Source organism: Ambystoma mexicanum, chromosome 3q (assembly GCF_040938575.1).
Source record: "Ambystoma mexicanum isolate Mex_15411 chromosome 3q, UKY_AmexF1_1, whole genome shotgun sequence".
NCBI classification, from domain to species: Eukaryota; Metazoa; Chordata; class Amphibia; order Caudata; family Ambystomatidae; genus Ambystoma; species Ambystoma mexicanum.
In genome coordinates, this window is record NC_090926.1 from 141,761,323 (window position 1) to 141,784,850 (window position 23,528).

The 23,528-nt window shown below is 47.5% G+C and overlaps 1 protein-coding gene across 2 annotated transcripts in view; it reads left to right on the forward strand.

The window, feature by feature from the left end:
• The window catches only part of RARG (retinoic acid receptor gamma), a 283,454-nt gene that overhangs the window by 242,898 nt on the left and 17,028 nt on the right, over positions 1–23,528 (forward strand). For both annotated transcript variants that reach the window (XM_069653331.1, XM_069653332.1), the window contains exon 4: positions 16,110–16,270. In XM_069653331.1, coding sequence (XP_069509432.1) covers positions 16,110–16,270 — 161 coding nt within the window. The remainder of the gene's footprint in view (positions 1–16,109; positions 16,271–23,528) is intronic.

Sequence of the window (23,528 nt, forward strand, 5' to 3'; positions counted from 1 at the left end):
CACCTGATGTCCGTCCCAGAAGCATAACCATATTGTCTGTGAAGCCCACACACACACCTCACCCAAAACTAAGCCACTGCACTTGCAGCCTCTTTTAATGTCCCCTCTCGCCCAGAGATGGTTCATGGGGCCTAAACCCCTGACTGTGATCTCTTGGTGGGCAGTGGACTATCCCCTGGAACAAGGGGGCTTCCGCGAGAGCAGATCCCTGCCCTGTAGCAGGGGGCACTGGCCAGTTTCTCCCTATCCTCTGCTTCGAAGGGGCCGCAGCTAAAAAGCAGGGCCCTGGCACAGAACTGCCTCGGCTCCCAGCTCAATCTATAAGTGGATTTCCTGCAGCTCGGGTATCCTGTTGCCAGATCTCTCGCGCACTTTATCCTGGGGTGAACAGGAAGTGCACGAGGGAAACGTGTGAGCAAAGGCAGGGAGGGGAGAGACGGCAACCGAGCAGCCAGAACGGGGAGTAAACAGAACACCATTTGAGAGGGAGAAGTTGCCTGCGTGGGCATGGGGAAGAAAGTAGGGCATAGCAGAATGTTTGGGACTTGGGTGAGAGAAAGAAATGTGACAATGGGCGGTGGGAGGAAAGGAGAGAGCTGAGTGAGTGGACCGGATTGAAGAAGAGTAGACCGAGAGAAGGAACGGAGGGAAGAGCACAGGCAAGATTAAGGAGCTGGAACAGCCAAGAAGGTATTGGGCCTGGAAACAACTGGGAACAGAGGGGAGGATTCAAAGCGAATTTGGAATAAATTGGATTAAGTGGGTTAGGGAGACTGCAAAGAAACGGCGGGCAGACTGGAAGAGGGGCAATGAGTGAGAGCGGGAGTGGGCAAGGAAACGGGAGGTAACCTACAAAAATAAACAAAGTTAGTGTTCGCCTACCCTCTCATGCCTTTCGTGTCAGGCGGCTTAGATGCTGCGGGTTACCAGTTTATCACTGGACTTCATATGTATTTATTTTTTTACAGGTACGATCTAAAAAATATTCAAAGGCTACGGTATTTTTTTAAGGCACTGAACACCCTCTACAACATATTTTAGGACTGATGCTATTCTATAAACAAACTCCAGTTCTCGAATATGTAGGAAAGTTTTGGATAGTATCTTTAAAAAATAAATAAATAAATAAAAAAGGATCTGTGAATGATTCCCTTAACGACTTGTTTCTCTGGACTTGAGAAGCTCTGCTTGACAGATGCGCACCCAGCATGGTGTGGAGGCAGCCAGTGTCTATGTAAATAAGGCCGGCGTAATAGCGCGCGAATAAGCGCTGCTTAGGCTGCGCGCAGGAGACTGGGCCGCGTTTGGCGCCCCCTCCCCCGGCCGCGCACTACAGTGCAGCTTGCCTCATTAATCTCCCTGCACTGTCCCTGCCACCTGTGGGCTCGGTGTCGGAGGTGAGCTTGGAGCGGGTCAGGGGTCGGGTCTGAAGTACTTTGTAATGTTCTCTTCCCCATCAGGTGTAGTAGCCCGTCAACCGGGGCCGCCGCAGACGTTTCAAGGAAACTCCTTCGTGAGATGTTTTTCTTTCAAATGTAAAAGTAAAATGCAGCTACATTCCAGAGTTTACCATAGAGTTGTGAAACCCAAGCAGACCACACAGTATTGGCGAGTGAGTTCATCGCTGTAGGCAAGAGGCACTAACTAATTTATATAAAGCGTGCACCCTAAAAAGCAGCGACTTCCAAATGGTTTCTCCTGTGGAGATGTGAAGGCTACAGACGCTGCTTACGTTAGTGGAGGAGGGGCCAGGGGAGATGGCAAGGGGCACTGCGCCGAGTGAGTCTCCCGTCGAGTGTTGCCTCCTGCGCCTCAGGTGCGCGGCGTGGCGCGAGCCTCGCGTTTGCATCGTGCCCCTTGCCTGCGCGCTCCTCTGCGAGGCTCGCTTTCACGGTTGCCTCCAAGCCTCGCTATTGTTGTGTTAAGGCGCGCCGCCTTGCATACCTTTGAATAAACACACAAAGAAGCCTACAGCTGCCGGTGAGAGGAGCAGAATCCGACACACCCAAGCTCGCCCCAAAGCCGCGCACGATTTGTTTTGATCCCGTTTGGGTGGAGCGAGCGGATTTATTTTGATAGTCGGTGTATTTTTTTAATTTTAATTGGGTGTCAAAAGCATAACGCAGACGGCAGTATGCAGAGACTGCACCCCTAGGCGAATTCACGTTTAGGCGTTGACCCTCGAGGCAGCTAATCCATTTACTCCGCCTTTTTATAAAATCAGAATGCATAACCAAATCAAAATGTGGTCCTTGGGTTTTGTATGAATATTGCACTCCTTCCAAAGCAGCGCTGGGGAACATGAGCTTGGGTTTCGTAAGAGCTCTGCCAACAATCACGTTACCTCGGAGTCAGAAACTACCTGTAGATGAATTTGCAGACACAGGGCACACGCAGGAAAGTCTTGCCTAGAGCCTCCATTTCAGGATATCCTATTCTCCTCATGGCACCTTCTGACCACTCGAGTTTTCATCTTTGCGCCTAAGCAGCGAGTAGGAGCGAGACGTTTATTGATTGATTGAGCATAGAAATGAATGCTGATGAGTGACGATGATGACTGAGTTGTGTTAAGACTTTGGAGATCTAACGTTTTCCTAAAATGGGTGGTGTACTTGTCCATGGTGACGGCAGCAGTAGGTTGAAGAAAAGGAGACTCTTAGGTTGAAGAAAAGGAGACTCTTTCTGCCTTGACGACCAGAGGAACTTGAAAGCCGTGCTGGGTTTCCAGAGGGGTGCAATTGAGCATGCGGGCATAACAGACACAGAAAGGTAAATGGCTATTTAACTATGTGTGGACATTTCAAATACATTTCACGAGTATCCTGTTGAAAATTGAAATGGCTACCGTGACTCTTGGTAAGAAAAGCGCTGCTGAAACACTGCTTCTCATAACCCTTTTCCCCCACCTCTAAAATGTTTTCCCTTATGTTACTTGATATTTGCTTAGCACCTTGCTGCCATTGTTATGGCTTCGAAACACTATGGGGTGAATGGCTCTTCAGGAGACTGCAGTCTGAATAGACATTAAATAAAAAGAGCATTACACTGCATGCAAACAGTATTTATAATTCCAAGTGCCTTTTCAATTGGCACAGATGGCTAGTGTGGTGACAAAATGGCCGTAGTATGAAGTGTTCTGGTACAGAGTGGAAGGCTATGTCGGTGACAGCTGGATGGCTTTTTTCGTGGGGCTAGGCTGTATTCTATGGAGCGCAGTGATAAAGGTGGGGCAGAGCTAATATCAAGTGTGCCAACCTCCGTGGCAACTGCCTACAGTTGAGGTCTCTGCTATTGTTTACGTGCAGAACACATATCTAATGAATAACATGCACATTTGTGTGATCTGTCCAAAATGCAATACGTGCATGTTCACTTGTTGGGGCTTTTTTCTTTTTATAATGACTAGGCCTGTATGACATTCCAAGGAGAGGTTACTGGTCTGTTAGCCATGTGTGCACACAGTATGATACATGTCAACACACGCATGTTATAGAATAGTTCTTTATGATATGGGTTTTTATTGATTTTAAGCACTGTAAAAAGGGAGTCTTTTTTTAAAGGAATTACCACTCACAGTGAGAACTGTATAAAAGGGCTTATTTTAGTGATTGTTGAGATGAATGTATAGTTTTCAGTGCTTTGGCCATAAGAACATGTTAACTAAAGAAGGGATGAGAGCTTTCCTTATTGGCCAGCAGAATGTTCATGAGCACCATTAGCGTGTACCGCAGGGTGATAGTAAGTTATTCATGTTGTGGATGTATGATGCCCGTGATGTTGTGAGGGTACTGCTCGAATAATCCTATTGAATTCCCTCTCGCTGCTAGCCACAGGGGGTTCTGGTAAAGCCAAGCCCACTGATGGAGTCGGAAGAGCCAGGAATTGGCTGTGTGCAGAATGAGTGTTGGGCATACAAAAGGATCAGATCCTCCCTGTACTCCCCCTCCCCGATCCTGAGCCATACCAGATTGGCCTTGGTGGAGAAGAGAATGAGTGTAGCCCATGTGTATAGTGAACTAGTAACTGGGACCCAGAAATGCAGTATCAGAGAATTAATTTATCGGTAAAGCTGCAAAATATTGCTTGGAATGGCATGCTAGCTTACCATTAAGGACACAAAAAAATAGGAGTGCAACTGTCCATTTCAAAGCTTCTCTGCAGAGGCTGTCTGTGGTGGCACCTTAAGCACACACTTGAGACCCTCCTGCACTGCCTAGGTGTGATCAAGCGATGCCCAAAGGAGCAAGAGAGCATACACTCTACTCTACCACTTACACTCTATGCCCCGAGCGGCCAGGGTCTATAGCCAGCACATTTGGGAGTCACCATTAGAAATATAGCATCAGCAGAAGAGCGGGCCTGTTACCCCTGAGCACCACAGGAAGAGCTCCACATTGTAACCCCAAGATGAGCCCCCAATCTTCAGAGTCGCTCCCTCTACTAGCTCTGTAGGTTAGCCAGCAAATAGCTTTGCTACCATGTTAGAGCTGTTTGTGGGTTTGCCCCAGAGCTGTGGCCCACTATTGCTTGTATTTTGTCAGCTGTTTGTGTCACTGGGAAGGTCTTCGGGCGTTTCTCAGAGCATTTGAGAAGTTTCAGTGTAGTTTGGAAGTTGGCCCCACTTGGATATCCTTGAATGAGCACCTCGGGTGCTATTGTCTAATTTCAGCCCTTCTCAGGAGTGCTGGGCCTGGAAGATGATCTCAGTCGCGCAAGAAGGGATTCCAAGAAATCTTGGTTGAGTGTGAGGTTCCCTAAGGCTTTGCCAAGCGACGAGTAGAGGTTCAGAGAACAACAATTGGGTTTCCAGAGTAGTGGCCTCTTTGGAAGTCTTAACGGGATGGAGGCTTTTGGCTTATAGTGCAATATGCTTGGGATTTTCAGTCCAGGTTGAAAAGCAACGTCCATATTAACATAGCTCTGCGCCATGGGTATCTTCAGTAAAAATGCCAAATACGTTTCCATTTATCCCCTCGAGGTCGAGTGGATCCCAGGAACGGTACACTACATGTTTCAAAATGATGAAACTCGTACACTATATGAAATTGTTGTCCAAAAGGCTTTCACTGGTTGCATTTTGCAAAGGGTTGTGCTGAAGGTGTGTTTTTTTATTTTTGGGGAGTCCAAAGAGCCTGTGTGTCGTGTAGAGTGGGTGGGCAAAATAAATCACCCTGCCTGGGGCCCTTTTCTTGTATGGAAATGTCCTACCAATTTGGTGTTGGTATGTCTCACCCCAATCCCTGTTAGCTTTGGCTTTCTAGAGAGTCCTGCAACATTTTCTTATAGAATCTGGAGTGGGGAATAAGAGGATTTTCTTGAACTAGAAGCAATGTCTGGTTTAATGAGTCTCATCTTTTCTTTGAAGGATTTCGTTTATTCCAGTGAGCCCCGGAAATGTGGAGCGGCTGAAGCCTTAACACCCCTTTACTAAGCTTCCCTGTCTGCTAGTTCAGAGCAAAGCAATTCATATAGTATTCGTGACCCACGCTTTGGCAATCGCATGCTACCATTTGGTGAATTGAAAAAGCAGAACCTTCCCAGAAGTGCAGGGTTGTACAAGAATAAGTAGGGGTTGGGTTCTACACGAATAAATAGTCCAAATTCCAGATATCTGCTTTGAGAACTGGAGTTCTTAGATTAAGGGGTCCAGTTATTCTTCACCTATGACCTGGGCACCCCTAGTGGGGCCCAGTACGCTATCTCCCGGACAAGCCTCAGAGCTCTGAGACCATTGTTTTGCTTATTTTGCACAGTATAAAAACGTGAGCATAAGAAAAACCAGCTATCGGAGCTTCCATTCTAAAGGGAGACCGAACTGGGGCCATGGGCAAGTCTGGCCTGGTCGCTGTACTGCTGCTCCCTTTGGCATACAGGCTACAGTGCGACGCTTGTCTCGGAGGAGGAGGGGGTCACTAAAAACTGTTCATGGGTTCTCGGGTGTTCCACCAAAAAATCTACAGGATTGGGGCGCCAAAATAAGGACGGTGGTCACCTAGTGCACGTCAGGAGGGACTGTGGTGTTTAGGAGCCTCACAAGCCACGCTGCAGCAGCTTGCAGTCCAGGTCCCCCGCACAACCCATTCCTCTTCTCATTTCAGGACGGGTCACAGCCGATCTTTCAGTGGAGTACACAAACGCTCAGCCCTGCTCCCCCATGTCACCTAATCAACTCACTGGAGTCGGATATAGGTGCAGGTGTCCTTGCGGCCAAAGTGGCTTTCCCAGAGCGCGTGGAAGGGATTTCTCATGGGTAACTGGGCTGCTGCTGGTTTGACTCCATCGAGGGCAGACGTCAGCCAAGAAGGGGTGTTTCCTCTCGGCTGCTCTTGCTTTACTCCTCAGGCTGGTCCCCTGGCAGCTAGTTCTCCAGCGCAACGCAGACTAGAAGCAAACAGGATTGGTCCAATGGAGCTCTCTCTGTGCCAGTGAGCATACGTTAAACCTGCACATGCTCCTATTTCAGGTGGCCAGCCTGCACATCTCAAGTTCGAATCCCAGGTCAGGGTGGACTCCGCCTTTCATCCTTCCAAGGCTGATACGTTTGTTTGGTTAGTATTACAATGGTTGATCATGTCTATTACTAGAAACCTTCGACGTGCAAGGAATCCCGCATTGAAGCATTATACAGAAATCAAATATTCATATTCTTTATTTAATAGATTTGCTACGTGGCAACCTGGCATAGTGCTTCATAAAAATCTGATTGGACCCAAGTCGCCCTGCTGCTTCTTAGAATGTGCGCCGCACAACATGCGTAGGTGTGGGGACTCTAAATATGCCTAACTCATTTTATAGTCCCTTTCTTAGGTGTGATGTTGTCAGTGTGCTCAATACATATTTACACATATGGATGATCACTTGTTTTGCTACTGGGGTGCTTTCTGCACACTCCTTTATTTATAATTTTATTTGGCACTAAATAGACTCCACGCACTTGGCACACCTCAAGGTTACATACACACACGCGCAGCTCTAACCTGGCCCGGTACCTAATGGCATCCAGACCGTCCCTAAAGGAGCAGGTGTGAACCCTGATGGAGTAAAGCTACACCTAGGAAGGCACACCCTTTCCAGCCCCTTCAAACTTCTTCCCCTCCCAGGGGTTTCTCCAAGAAATGTCGAAATTAGCCCTTGAGCTCCACGCCCCCCCCCCCCATCCGGAAACCCTTGCCCCTATTCCTAGTTGAACCCCAGGGAACCGAAACCTGAGGATGAGGGTTTTCCGAATGTCTGACCCGGGAAACAGAGGCCTTTACTTTGCACTGGTGAGAAGATGGTGCATCCCACCAGCACTGCGGCAAGACCGGGACCACTGTTGTTGTGGGCCTGGAAGTATTCACCCTTTTGTAGGCCTTCCGGTGTGGTGCCCTCGCCCTTGGGACACTGCATGAGTCTCACTATAACGACCGATGATTTGCCTCGGCCGACCCCAAAGCCTGGTTCTCATCTGAGCAGATTCCACTGTGACGGACGTTGCCCGTCAGCAGGAGGCGCACTCCTTAAGATGGTTGTTGTAGTGGGTTGAAGTTATTTCCATTTGCATTGAAGAATGTGGTGGGGTTGATTGCGTTCGTCGGGTGGTCGATTGACAATAAAAGGTAGAGGAAGATGGAGTTGCTGTAGTCCAGTCTTGCTACAATATAAGCTTTAACAACTGCCACTTGTAGAGTGACTGTTAATATCAGGTGATGGGAGCCATCGCTGTCATGGATACCTCTTTCTCACTGCGGTCAAGGAGTTTGGTGATGGCCCTAAATCTGGAGGTGATATGTGAGGGGGCCGTTGCGGTTATTGAGGGGCACTCGGCATGACCTCCATCTTGGAAGCATTGCACTTGAGAGGGGTCAGATTCATCCTGCGCTGACTCTATAATTGGTCAAATAAAAAATGTGCATCTTTGCGGTCTCTGACATCATCCAGATGAAGCAATATTTGGGTATTGTCTGGGTGCATGCAGTAGTTTGGGCAGAGGTTGCACGTAGAGGTTGGGCTTTATCGTTGAGAGGGCATAGCCTGGCATTACAAGTATAGGAGATTCGAACACCCCACATTCTATTGATTCAATATTCAGCACCAGTTTCGTTAAGGGAGGCTGCATGGTGAGCCTTTTGCGATCCGCTGTATCGAAGGCCCAGACTAATCTTGCTAGTCTGAAGCGAAGGACTTACCCTGTCGGCAAGCATTACTGTATCAACGGCCATTGAGGCCTTTGCTAGTTCAGAGCCCATTCCAGAGTGAAGGACAGGGCGGAACAGGTCCAGAATGAAATGAGTTTCTGCGTGATTCTACAATTGCCTTCAGAATTGTACCCCATCATGGGCAAAGGGAGCAGATGTTAAACCAACTACATGTTGAAAATATTGGAAACGGGATCTAGTCCTGAATGATTAGTTAATGATCTTAAGAAGTGCGTTAGAGCTTAGATTGGGCCTTAGATTGTGGAGCTTTGCGTCTTAAGCTCCACAACAGTCCTTGGGTAAACCCATATTGAACTTTCACCCCCAATCAGTTGGAATGTCTCAAATCCAGTGGGATGGTTGAGTTGATCCTGGCCCCGGTTGCTTCCCTTTGAAGGTTAGGATATGTTCCCAGTAGCTCGGAATGAATGGGGTCCACAATGGATATTTTTCTGCTCCGATCAACCAATACAATGCTTGTGACCCATTCGCGGATGAGAAGTTCTGGTAGCGCTAGTGTTTTTTTCCAATAGACTTTTGCCGCGTGCTTAAAGTTGTATAAGCCAGGCTGAGATGTCGAACTACACCATGTATTTTGTAATCTCCTAAAAAACATTGCCAGTGTGGTCAATTTAGGAGTGGACAGATTTTCGTGTCCTTCTCATTTGAGCAGTGTATGTTTGTCAAGGGCCCTGGTAAGATTGGCCTTTGAGGCTTCCCCAACATATAGAGGAATGAGGCTTCTGCCCCCCCCCCGCTCCCCCCTCGGGAGGGGACCCCAGGGAGGGTGCGAATTTGCCATTCAGCTGCCCCGTGTTTAACACTCTTCTTCCGAGTCAGCGTAGCTCGAGCATTGCTGTGGGGGCTCTCCTACATGTCCTTGATCTTCAAGCTGTGCGGCTCTAATGCGGAGGAAGCATAGGGCCAAGATATATATATATTTATACGGGCTCACACAGCCAGAAAAAAAACCTCACAAATTGATTTTGTCACAACAAATCGCAACACAAATACAACAGAGCGAAATACGAAGCGGCTGAAACCAATCCACGAAGGATAAAAAAGAAAGGTTATGCAAAGAAGACAAAACTGCCGACATGGAGCAACTGGTAGGAAAGAGGCGGCCTTGATGCCGGACCTTTCCGGTCTTCAAACCGAGGGCCCGATTCATGGCATTTTTTTGCACGGTTCAAAGTGACTTTGCAGTGCTGACAAGCCCGACTCTTGGAAATCTGCAAAGTGTATTTTTGCAGTGCAAAGTTCATTTAGTACTGTAAAAACGACTTTGCACTGCAAAAATACACTTTGCCCAGTTCCATGTATCGGGGTTTGTATCTGCAGTGCAAAGTCACTTTGAACCGTGCAAAAAAATCCATGAAGTCAGGGCCTCATTTACCAAAAATCCTGACTTAGTGCGTGTGTCTTTTGGAAACGGAACAAATAAGAGGTTTAACGTGTTTTAGTTTTGAAAACTTTTTGCGAGTTTCCGTGTTCAGTTGAACCTTTTTCTGATGAAGCGTCCATGATGGGGAGAATCAAAGAAGCGATTGGAATATTTCACGGGTGCGTTGGACTAGGATGGGGTTTTTCCAAGAAATACAGAAGGGGATTTCCTGAAGGGCTAGGTTCGTGTTTTTTCACAGGAAAGGCCAACATCTATTATATTTTAACTTGAGCTTCCTCCAATATTGGCAAATGAATCTCTAGCCTGAGCGGGTCTTTTTCCAACGAGGAGCTGCAGCGCCCTCTAGCGTCTATAGCCGGGAATGCCTGTTATACACTCAGCTGTCGCAGATGTCTGTTTTAGAGCAGGTCCGATGGTATATCCGAGCAGATTAGGATTGCTTAGGCTAAGCGTCTAGAACAGCAATACCCAGGGCTTTAAGTGGGGTAAGAAATCGAGGGGGGGCCCCTCATTTGGGGGCGTGGCTTGTGGGAGGGGCGTGACCTAAAAAGTACGCAAATCGTAGGGTATACACACAAATATATGGTGTGTGTACTGTGCAAGCCATCTTTTCTAAACATAGAAATATGTAACATTTATATATACTTGTGTGCATACCCTACGGTTTGCCTAGTTTTCAGGCCATCTTTTTTAAACATTTCGGGTTTATAAAAGATGGCTTTGAAAGTACACAATTCAAGCCGTCTTTTATAAAGCTTTGACTACGGACAAAATTGTCCGTCGGCAAAACTTTATAAAAGATGGCTTGAAATGTGTACTTTCAAAGCCATCTTTTATAAACCTCGAAATATGTCGAGGAATCCCCAGGTTCGCCGAGGGTTAAAGAAGCCTCGGCGACCTGGGGGAAACAAAGGGACAGTAACCTCCCCTGGTGACCTCTCGCGCGAGGGGTCACCAGATGCAGTTACTATGAATGATGGCAGTGGCAGCCAGTCACAGCGTCGCTGTGGTTGGCTGCCACTTTTGTCAGATCGCCTGACTTCATGGCAGGCGCATGCATCTCCCGTCGCGGCTGCGGCCGCGATGGGATAATGCATCCTGCCAATGTTGCGGGCGGTGGGAGGGGGCCCCGGCAGGTCCCCAACTCAACCCCACTTTTTGGAGACTGCCGGGGCCCGGCCCCGGCAGGCCCCGGCCCACTTTAAGCACTGGCAATACCATGCTGTAGTGTTCACCCCCCCCCACCCCCCGTGTTCAATGCACAAACTAAGCATAGAAAGCAGGTTATTTCTTTGAAGAGGTGGCGTCGTTTCCAGTGAACAAGAAACGATGTTTCATAGCCTCGGGCGCCTTAAGTACATACATATTAGAATGTTTTTTTTTTCTTCATTTGACGCTTGAACATGCTTGTTGCCACGTGGGCGGTGTCACAAGGCTGCAAAGTTTACAGACGGGTTCATATGCGCTTGTGATGTTATCAAGCTGTTATAGTGCGTCAATCACAACTGTAATGTTGCGACAGTGCTGGCAGCGGAAGTCCATTCTATTAGGTCTGCCTAATAAAACTCCCAGGCGTCATCATTTTAATAAAGCCATCACTGGTTTCTGCTTTAGGTAGTGCACTTCGGGGGAGAAGCCCCCTCTGTGCCGTGAAAAGCTTTGTATGCGCTGACGAAGTGGCTGCCATTGGCTATTATTTACCTTACTATGAAATGGTGGACACTTAAGATGTGACCTCAAAGTGTCCACTTGCCACCAACTCTGAGTCATGTTAGTTATTCTCTTCTCTCGTAATCCTATTGGATTTGATGTCTTTTTCTATGCCTTCTTTCTACTCCTTTCATCTTCTCATTCCTTTGTTACCCCTCCTGCTCTGACCTCCTCCCCTCGATCAACCTTGCCCTATGGATGCCCGGTCCTGCTGCACTAGGCTTCGTTAATTTCTTGGCCTCTTTCCACGATTCAATCTTCATTTCTTTTGCATTTCAAAAACCTGGATTCTCCCCTGGGACACTGTTACCCTTGCTTCGCTCTTTGCCCCATCTACTTCTTTTCTGCACTCCCCCGCCCTTCGGGCCACGGTGTGGGAGTCGGTATTCTGTACTGATTATCCCCTCCCCCCCCCTTCACCCTGCCTGCGCTAGCCTCTTTTCCTGTCTTGTCTTCCTTTGAATAGCTCTACACCTCCTTTCTAAAACCTCCCTCTCGGGTCTTTCTTCTGACCTGCCATGAGCTCCTTTTGTGGCGACCTTAATGCCCTTCTTTCTACCCTACGTCCTTCTTCCATTCCTTTAATTCTTTTCAGAGTTCCACCTGCATCTCTCTTCTACTCATTGCTCTGTTCCTTTGCTTTCTGTCTCCCTCGCCCCTGTTCCTGCCCTTCCATCCCATGTCTCTGGCTCCCCTCTCTCTTATCTCCTCTTCCTCTTTACTGACCTCCTCTGTTTCTGCTCTTCTGTCTATTCCTCTGACCATCCCCTTCTCTTCTCTATAATTCTCCTCCCCTGTCTGCTCCTCTTGCTTCTTCTCTTCACCATACTCGCCACTGCCTATATCTTCGTGCCTTCAATACTCCTTCTTTTGTTTCTTGTTGTATCATCTTCTGCCTCCCCCAACTTTTGCATCCTACTGCTGACGCTGCTTCTTCTCTCTTCTTCTCTCTTCTCTTTATATCCTGTATCCGGTTTCTCCCTACTCACAAACCTTCACAGCCTTGTTTTATGCCGCAACGTTGCTTGATCCGAACTAAATTCTTCACTGCTTAGAACGTTGCTAGCATTGGACTCCGTCTTCTTTCCACTCCTCCTATGACACTGTCCTTCTCTCTGCTAAGCAGTCCTATTACTCTGACCTTCTTAATTCGGTTACATGTCTTTTCATTGAAAACCTTTTCCTCAAGCGATGTTTCACCGAAAAAGGTTTCATGGAAAATGTGTTCACCGAATGTATATTAATGACACTATGCACCGAACACCTGTATTTATTTATTTTATTGGGGCGGTGGTCCCCAAACCCCGGTTTTCCGCCCTTTAAAACACCCCGAACATTCACAAATATTTAACCCTTTACCGCACCCAAACATATAGGATACATATATTTTAGATTTAAAAAAATTAGTTGAAAGATTTTTTTCGATGAAAACATTTTTCAATGAACATTTTACGGTAAAACATCTCTGGGGGGAGGGGGATGTTTCAGTGAGAAGACTGCATGCCCTTAATTCTTACTCCGCTCATTCTCGCAGTGTCTTCCAAACTTAGTATTTTATACTGTCCCCTCCCTCTCTTGACCTTACCTTTATTTCCCCTCTCTCTGCCACTTATCTTACCTCCGATTTTTCCTCTAAGGTGACCTTTCTCTGCTCTGCGATTGTTCCATCCTCTACTGCTAAGGCCCCCATGTCTTCTTTTTCTCCCACTGTCTAAGGTCTATTCTTCCTTACTGTCTTATCCCCACTTCTTTTTTCGACATCTCCCTTCTTACCTCAACTTTTCCTACATTTAAACACGTGACTATTCTTCAGATCATAAGCCTTCTCTCGACCCTCCACGTCCTTCGAACGTCAGGCCAGTATCTCTTCTTACTTATCTTTCTATGCTCTTAGTGTGTCTTCTCTATTCTGAAGTTTCTCCCTTTATCTCTACTAACTCTATTCTTCCTTGTTTTCGCTCCCACCATTCTACAGAGACTGCACTACTCTCTGTGACGCTATTCTTTCCTCACATCATACTAAGCACTATTCTTTTAATTCTTCTTGATGTATCTGCTGCTTTAGACACTATTGACAACTCGTTGCTTCTTTCTTCTCTCTTTTTATGTTTTTTTTGGCTCTGTCTTTCTCTTGTTCAAATCTTATCTGTCTATTCACACTCGCTCTGTCTCTTGGGCTGGTAAATCTTCTACCTTTCCCCTTCACTATGGAGTTCCCCATGGTTCAGTCTTGGGTTTCTTCTCCTTTTCCCTTTACAGTTCCCCCCTTGCTTCAATGATCTCTTCTTTTGGGTTGTTTGACCAGATATATGTGTGTTGACACCCAACCTTTTCTATCAATTTCCTCTTTGGCTTCCGCTATCCACTTTACTTTAACCTCATGACTCTTAGATGTCCGATCACTACCTCGTTCTAATTCTTCGAAGACCGAAGTCCTTTTCTTTCTAGCCTCTTCTATTCACCCCTCTTCTATTCCACCCTCCTCCGACCCCCCCTGCATCTCTTACCTCCCCTGTCTCTTATTCTGCTCGCAATCTTGATGTACACTTGGATTCCTCTTTTCTTTTCTCTTCACATTTCTATACGCTCTCGTTCTTGCCAGCTCACTTTTTTGACATCTGTAAGGCAAGGCCCTTTTTTACTTTACAGGCCGCTAAGCTATTCATTTCCTCTTTTCCCATCTTTTTGTATTGCTCTTGCCCCCTCCTCTGCCTCCCATTTTCTCGTCTTAGTCCTCTTAAGTCAATCTTTAATTCATCCATTTGTCTTTTCTGTTCTCGCTCTCTCTCCCGTTGTGATTGTCTCTCCTGCTCGTTCTTCTTGCCTGGCTATCTTTTCACTCTCCTCTCTAATTTAACTTTATTTGTATATCTTTAAATCCCTTTATAAATCTTTCTCTCTTCGCTGGTGGAATTTTATTCTCCCCCTCGTACTTTTTGCTTGCAGTCTTTTTTTCTCTTAACTGTTCCTTGCCCACCCCGTGCCCAGTCCTGTTGCCCCCCCCCATTCTCTTTACTAGGTCCCTTCCATTGGAACACACTTCCACTTTCCCTTCGTTCTGTTTACTCATTCCCGGGGTATTTTCGGCTCTGCTCTCCAAGCTCACTTGTCCACTTTGGTTATTGTTGTCATTTTTTTTTCTCCCTTTTAATTGTACCATGTTGTGATTTTATGTACAGCGCTTTGGCGTAAAGCGCTTAATAAATACAAACTAAATAAAAATATGGATCGCATTATATCAATCGCCAGTGGCATTTTGCATAATGCTATACATGAACTTATTGTAACCGTTAACCATTCTTCTATGGTTACTTAAGCAATATGCCCCGAGCGGCGTGGGCATTACTGAGTCAGGTAATGCCCGGGGCCCATATTGCTATTAGTAACGCAGCCCGCAAGATCTGTGATATCGGGGTACTAAAAGCAGTTTTTTCTGTCCCGAAACGCTGCAGCATTTCAGAACAGAAAAAAAAAATGACTCAGAAAACGGCCGCCGGGAGAGGGGAAAACAGAGTCTGTTTTCCCTTTCCATGCCGGCCATCGGGAGCGGACGCGCTGGGAACAATCTTGTTGAAGAAAAAAAAGTACCTGGATCCCCGGCGTGGGACGATGGAAGCCTCCTACCGTGTGGAGGCTCGGAGCAGGGATGGCCCTGCTTTGAGTCTCGTCATTGGCTGAGGGGCTGCCATGCCCTCCTCCCCCCCCCCCCCCCCCGGGGACAAAGGCGTGGAATCCGAGGGATTCCCGGCCGGGTAATGCCCCGGAGAGGGCCATTCAGAATGGATTTTTCATTCTGATTCTCCTTTGCTGGGTACCGCTGACTGATAGCAAAGCACGTCCTCAAACCTTCTAAGCCATTTGCGCTTGATACCCTTTCTTGAATGTGGAAGATGCACAAATTGTTGACAACCTTTTTTAAATGTTAACTTACTTTGAATCCACAAATTTGTTCAACCCCACTCCCGTTACAGAGGACCACTCCGTGATAGATTGTGCTCCAGATTTAGCAAACAATGTCTGCAACTCTTTCGACAAAATGTCTTTAAGATTATCATCTACCCCACGCAGCGATGTACGTGGAAAAATGAGGCCTCTGAATACTTAGTATTCACTCTGACTAAAGGAATGAATAAATAGGATCACCCTCTGTGAGACCGCCCCAGACAGAGCGACTCTATGATTCTAAGCCCTGGCTGATGTGTTTTTTTAAAACTTGGCAATAAATACAAATGCTAAACGAATTTGTGACCAAGAGTGGGTCTGATGCTTTCAGCGGCATAAGAGGTTTGCTTTAAAAATCAAAAGCATCCTATTGTCACAGAGCAGATCTGTTTGATGGTTTAGGCTTAGGCGATGCCCAGTAGGAAAAGGTTTTCTTCTTTTTGTGTGTCTTTACTTTATTTTCAGAATTGGGATCTCTCTTGTCGGGGGAGGGGTAGTATAAAGACTATTATTGCCCTCCATTTGTTGACACCCTTTAATATCATTCCTTTTTTTGGGAAAAAGGTAAGGGCCAAGTGTTTCGTTTTGGTGTAAATGTACTTAATAGCATGGTTCGCACATTGGAACATTTGAATCGACTAGAGGGGATGAAAGTCTTCCACCCTGCTGCAATGTTTGGATGACATGCTTGACTGACTTGAGGCTGAATAGTATGTTAGTAGGCGGCTAGGTTTTGATGTGGCGAAGAATCACTGGCGAAAACATAAGACCAGGACTTTGGGTTCTAGAACACCTGTGCTTGTACCGGTTTGTGGTCCAGCGTGTACTTACTGTGTTTTCGGTCTTTTTTTTTGGTTCTGTTGTTGCTGCTGCAGCGGTGAGGAACGACCGAAACAAAAAGAAGAAAGAGATCAAGGAGGAGGTGGTGACCGACAGCTACGAGATGCCACCCGAGATGGAGGCGCTGATCGCAAAGGTCAGCAAGGCACACCAGGAGACCTTCCCCTCGCTGTGCCAGCTGGGTAAATACACCACGGTAAGTCACTCGGTGTACTAATGGAATGGACTACTTTTGCATGTCACACGTCTGACTAGGAGACAAACTGTAACTAAGATGCTGATGAGTCTTTGACCACCGAGGAAAAGAGGAAGAGCGTGTACAGTGGAAGAGAACATGCTTGCTGATGCCCTGACCTTTGCGAAAGCTCAAGTGTGCCAGCCTAGCAAAGTAGCACATGCAATGGGGAGAATCGCCCCTGGCACTGATCGCAAGCATGTTTGGGCAAGAAGTGGGGCAGGTGCCAGCGGATCCAGATGTTAGACTGTGCAGAGCTATGTCTAGGAACCTCTAAATGAGATTGCCACAGCATGCAACCCCTTGAATCACTGGTCGCACAGATCAGAAATCCATGGTGAAGGAAAGAGTTCTACCAGCACACATTCCCCAATTCCATTTTTACAGAAAAATGGCAGCTGTAGATTGAGTCCAGTGAGGTTAATGATTACACATATCTTATCAAGATATAGGTAATTCCTCTCATTCCTTCAAGTCCGTCTCACCTTTTGAATCTATTAGAATAGGAATAGACAAACTGAGACAGAGGGGGCCTCATTATATGTTCCCGGTATCCCACTGGTAATTCCGGCAGGTTACCGGGGAACTAACGTACCGTCTCCACCGCCTGATAGCACAGTATTACCGGGTTGTTACACGCGGCGGGGACGCAGGTAACTCCCCATTCCCATGGAGTCCGATAGGATGGGGGATGCTGCAATCGCAGGCACTGGTAATACTTCCCGGTAGGGGCCTAAACTACTGGCAAGTCAGGCCTGCCGGTAGATCACTGCCCCTGCCGGCAGAGTTGGAGTTGGCCGGCCCAGAAAGGTGCTGGTACGCATTGTTACAGGCACCTTATTTCGAGACCAGCAACTCCTAATGAGGCTCAGTGAATCTGAGCACAGTTGGGTTATGTTCTAATGATTTTATACTGCATCGAATCACCACTGTAATAGCTTGAGGGCATCTAGGCTTGAATGACGAGTGGCATATTGTGCTCCTGCTCGGGAAATCCAGACCGTAGTCTGCTGGAGAGGAAGAATAATCTGGGGGAAGATTACAGGTTGGGGAAGTGGAGGGGTGATCAAAACTAGTTGGTTGGGGGGCTGATGCTGAAGGGGCATAGAGTTTTGTGAAAGGATGGGTGTGTCAGTTTGACATCGGTGGACTATAGTTATGGAGAGGATATGACTCTGTGTTCTAGTCATTGGAATATGTATCCAAGGCAGATTTGCTGTGCGAGGGGCTTGAGAATGTGGTCGGGCAATAATGGAAGATTGGTGACTTAATTGCCCGGGCATAGCAATACTTTGGCCCACAAGTCAAATTACGGAATGCTAATTCCGGCTTAACAAACCTCAGTCGAGCGAAGCCCATGGCAAGAATGGATCGTGCATAAGGGTAAATGTTGCCGGTGGACAATTAGAAAAGCCTGTGACGTTGATGCACAAAGAGTTAATTGTTTTGAACCTGTTCCTTCTGGTGAGCCCCAGAACAAAAAGGTAAATACTTTGAATCAGATTTCCCAGCTATGAGGCATTGCATTGAAAACGCAGAACAGGCAGTGAAGTGGTGCTGGGCCTAATTGCAATGTGAGAAACCTGTGTATGCATTTGTGGCCCCATTCGCTTATATTTTTGTGTGACACACTCTTTTGTATTTAGCTCAGATGATACAACAGTGAACTTTATACAAAGTAGCCTATGCTAAATAATATCAAGCACTAATAAACACAACATTTCAAGCTATGATAGTATGCAAATGCTTCTACCCAACGATAAAGCTGTAAAGTTTGAATGCAATTTTCAGGATTTAGAAGGTCTAAGAGGTGTCTAGAGTTCCTGAGCTACGATGCAGTCACTCCTAAATGACTTTAGTGCAACTTTGCAAAAGAATGGCTTTTCTGCACATGTGTGGGCTTACCTTTTGCGGGATAGGATGAAAATATCTAACCCCTTAACTACGAATCCATTCGCATATGTAGTAATTATTTTTTTCCTGGGTCAAATTTGTGCACTTTTTTCTGCACAAATCTAGATGTTAAGTTGGGTAGGGGTATTAATTGGGAATGGGGAATGTATGGGGGGGTCTCTCCCTCTGCATTGATTTGTGCGAGAACGTGCAAAAAAGGAACCCAACAAAGTCTGGTTTTTTGCGATTCAACATTTTCACATGTATCCCCTTTTGCAATGGAGACCAAAGTCTCTTGGCCAGCCTACTAGTGCTACAGGTCTGTTCTTCTCCTTTGAGTCGGTATATTGGGCGACGGGGCGTGGGTAGACCAAGGTCAAACAATAGGACATGTATACATGTGCATTCCGTCACACCTGCGCATGCATAGACTGAGCATGCATGCACAGGTGCGAGGACCCATGTAGCTTGCTTAGAAGGAGATATTGCTTGGAGTTAAATCTGTTGTCCATAAAACCGTTTAGTAAAATACTCCTAGTTGCCGTATAGACCTCCATGAGTATCCACCAGAGTCTGTAATAACATTTTACAGGAGCAGAGTGTCTGCTTTTGGGAGGTTTTCTCTCTAACCCCCTACCTTTTCATTGTTTTGTTTCCTTTTTGCTGCTTCAGAACCAAACTATTAAGAAATATGTATTTTACTGTAATAATTGTTTTACATTCATTTATCCTCTGTGGATTTTTATAATTTGGGTACCCACAGGCCTCTATGTGACATGACATGCCACGTACAGCTGGCTGCCTGGCTTCACTGGTTGATGGTAGCCTTTCTAGATTCTAATGGGGTCAAGCCTGCTTTATAGCAGGGGTGTCTCTACCAGGAACCTTTTTTTAATTATAAAGTCACTACTTTGTCCAGTGATCAGACATTGCTACTAAGGAATGAGTGGGGTACAGATGCAACCGTGCATACTTGTGGGTTAGGGGTGCGGGTATAGTTGCCCAAACCAGATCTGGCCCTCTTGTGAATGGTGTCTAGAATTCTAGTCTGAATCCACACCGAGACAAAACCCGGCAAGAAGGCAGTGCCCCAGTGATCGAGGTGACCGCAAGAATGTTCGACTGATGCAAACCTTTGATTGGGGGTTGGGGATCCATCCCTAGTCCCAATACCCCACAAATAAATCATGCATGCTCACTTACCTTGATTACACCTGGGTATGAGTCCTGGAGAGTTCACAGATTAAATTGCCACTCCAAAAACTGATCGTGAGGAGGTGGCCCTCCCTGAACATGCATTCTGCCGGTCCCACCAGGGGAAGGTAACAAAAGATCCAGTACAGTCCTAAACCCTTGATGGTCTGCCCACTCCCCATAAGTCTTGCTGACCTCCCTGTCCATGGATAGTCCGACGAGGGAAAAGTCTGGGGAGGACTTGTCGCAGCCAGCTAAGGTTTCAACCAAGGCCATGTCAATGGAGTTCACGACGGCACCATAAAGAAGGCAGCCGCAAGCACTTTGTCATCCACCGCAGCTCTGAAAGAGAGCGGGTCTAGGAAGTGGCGGCTTCCCCGTGGGTGTCTTTGCTCCAAGATGAGATACGGCTGCGAAAGCAGCAGCAAAGGGGCCAGGTGAAGACCAGGTGACCGTACCGACTCAACATCCTCCGGAGAGGGAAACGGCCCCTCCTCTGGAGCCTCCCAGGTATGCAGATGGGCAGGCTACTGAGGATAGACCGGAGAAGATCTACTTGAGTACCGATGAGGACAATGATCTGCACAATGGATGCTGCTTGGACCATGGAGGGGAGGAACTGAGGGAGGATCTCAGTACCCTGTGCGGAAGAGGAGACGCACTAGCACGGATCCTACTCTGCTGGCTCAGTTTACCCCTAGACCTAGGGACGTCCAAGGGTGCACAGGTCCTTGGCATCATACGAACCACCTTCACCTTGTCACGACAAAGCGCCTAGCTCTGGATCCACACACGGATGCAGACACAGCTACTGCAGTTACTGGTACCGATGCAGACTGGCAGACTGCACGCAGACGAGCGCCATAGGGCCTCCCCTTCGGGCGAAGTTTCATTTCGATCGTCCCGAGGGCCTCGGACTGTTTCAGTTAGTTCCAGAGGAGACGAAGCTAGAGGGTTTCCTGTACCAACAACGCAAGTCGAGAAGAAAAAGTCCATGTCCATTCCATCCTAGATGACATTTGGGAGGAGTGCCTAGCCCTAATGAAAAATCCAAGTACGGGCCGACCAAGCGGGACGGATTGGAAAAGAAGTACAGGGTGCCCGATTCAGTTGCCAGGTGCCTACAGTCTCAGCCCTTGCCAGATTAGGTGGTCTCGGCTGCAGCTAGGAAACGCTCGGTGAACCCATTATAGGCAGCCATGGTACCTCTGGACCAGGAGGGGAGGAAGCTGGATGCGATGGGCAAGAGGATCATTTACATGGCAGCCTCTACCATCAAGGCCTCAAACACACTAGCCATTTTGTCCCGTTATCACTGTGAACTCTGGTACAAGCCGGGCCGTTTCTTGGACTTCCTGCCAGAAGACAAGAAGTTCGGGGCACTGGAACTCTTTCAGGAAGGGGAAGTGGCCTCGCTCGCACCATGACAGTGGTGGTAGCCATTGCAGACATGGGTTTTCGCCAGATGGGGAACAGGGTGTCTCTATGCCGTCAAGGTTGCTTGAAGGCTACACATTTCTGCTTCGATGTTCAGACTAAGGAGCTGGATATGCCCTTTGACAGGGAGCACCTCTTTTGAAAGGCGGTTGACCTTTGCAGGCAATAAAGACTGACACAGAGATGGCGCGTTCCCCCAGAACTTTGCAACAGCATCCATCCTCGGCCTTTAACTCCTTAAAGCCAGGAAGATCTTCAAAGTGTTTTAGTACCCCTTACAGGCAGCCTTTACGTTCTTCCATCAAGAAGCGTTCAGGTGGCATTCTCAAGGCAGTGGAGGTCAGCGGCGGCACCGCCCGCAAGGCTGGCAAAGTTCATCAGCACGTGGGAAAAGATCACCACAGACAGATGGGTACTGGATGCTCTCAGACAGGGGCATACCTTGCAGTTCCAACGCGGGTGTCCTTGTATCCCTCTGATTCAGCAGCAAGAACTACATGGGTCACAGCTTCTGCAGGAGATGTGGTCCATGTTACAGAAAGGGGTGAAAGAGCCCATCCTGCAGCGGCTCCAGGGCTCCGGAGTATATTCCAAAAACTTTCTAGTTCGAAGAAAAGACAGGGGGTTGGAGGTTGATTCTGGATCTACATCCCAAAAGTTCCAGATGGTCGTGTTGCAGCACGTGCTCGGTCAGCTGGAACAGGGAGATTTTCTGACGTTGTTGGACCTGGAGGACGCCTACATCCACATCAACATTCACACATAGCAAGTTCCTGGGATTCGTAGTTCAGGGTCACTCTACCAGTTTGAGGCACTGCCTTTTGGCCAAAAGTCAGCCCAAGGGTGTTTGTGAAGTGCCTGGCCCCGATGGCGGCACATCTTCGTCTGCAATGCATCCATGTATACCCCTACCTGGACGACTGGCTGGTCCCTGGCAAGCAAACACACAGACAAAACCGTATTTCTGCTGACGGAGCTGGGGTTCTCATAAAGTATTTGAAGTCTTGGCTTGCAGCCATCTCAGGACGCTCTTATTTCTGGGCACGCAACTCAACACAGTGACATGCTTCGCGCCCCCTCGGAGGAGAGGGTGAAAGACGTACAAGGCAAGGTGCAGCGCTTGTTGTCGGCCCAGGCGACGACAGTGCGATCCATCAAGTCGCTTCTGGGCATGTTGTCCTCCTGCATCAATCTTGTTCGCCTCCGCAGATTGCACATGAGACCTCTCCAAGAGTTTCTGGATGCGAGGTGGATGCAAGTGTCTGGGATCCTTACGGACAAGATCGCCCTCAATGAAGGGTTCCGACGGGCGATACAGTGGTAGGGTGTGCGGCAGTACCTTGTCCAGGGAGCTCTGTTTCGGGTTCCTCCTTATCAGGAAACGGTCACCACTGGCACCTATCTAGAGGGGTGGTGAGTCCACACCAGACAGCTGCACGCCAGAGGCATTTGCAATCACAGGCTAGTTGTGTTCCCGCTGCAAACCCTGGGTGCCTGGAAATTTTCAAGGCTGGCCAGGTTTGTTGAAATGTGTAAAATGAAAACTATCCCAGCCACATATCCATCTCAAAAGTTCATTTGTGTTTTTACCAGGCATGATGGAAAGCGGGATCAAAATGCAATCGGAATCTTCGAGTTTAAAAGTTTTATTCCAACATTACAGAATACAAACAACATAAGTGAACAACAAGGTCCTTATGCAAATACGGAATCTTGAATGACCACGTTTTTCCCTTCTTTTTGTGACTCGCTCCTTTTGATCTTTAAAGCGGGAGTTGTACACGCATTCCCCTTTTGTCCAAAGGAAAGAATGAAGGCCTCCTCTGAAAGTTGCCCAACTTCTCGTGTAGCGGTTTAAAGGAGGAGTACAGGAACAAAGAACTAAGTGTTTGATGAAACTCCGTGTATAGCTCTGACTAACCTCAATTGTTGACAAAGCACAGATCTCTCAATATGAGCGTTCCCCTTAAGAATCCTCTACTTCCGTCTATTGCCCCTAAACATCCTCTCCTTTACACCTTTCTTATCCTCTACCTTTACTATCGGAAAAGATGTGTCCATCTCTAAATGCCCAGTCCGCGAGTTCGGAAGGAGCAAACCTCCAGCACTGTCCGAGCACCAATGTATCGTCCCAGCCATGATCTCTAGCCTAGACGAACAACTTCCTGCCTAACACCTAGAATTCGCTGCCATCCATCCTAATCCCCATGTCTGAATAGACCATTCTCAAATTGATATGGGCCTGGGTGGATCTCTCGCAGGAGCACTGTATGGTCCGACGCTGGTGAGATGATGTTGCAGTAAGTTCCGTGGCACTGGGCTTCCCATCATGACCCTGTCCAGCAATACTAGACATGGACTTCACATGCTCACACAGGTTAAGGCAGTGGCCGGGGAGGACTGCCCCCTTTTGGCATGGGTGTGAGGGCTGGGCGTTGTGTGGATCCCTCTATGTGTGGGTGTATCACTGTTCTTCTTGCTTGCTGAAGAAAATCTATGGGGTCAACAGTACACCACTGATTCATTGGAATGACTAAAAGCCAGGTCTATGCAGAGCCGGAAGGTAATTCTCTCAATTATTTGCTCACTGTTCTCTGTATACAGAGGGATAGTGACTACCATGGTGCATATGAGTTGTGCCCCCCCACTGGCACTACGCCCATTTCTTTCGAGTGCACCAGTTCTGCACCCCCTA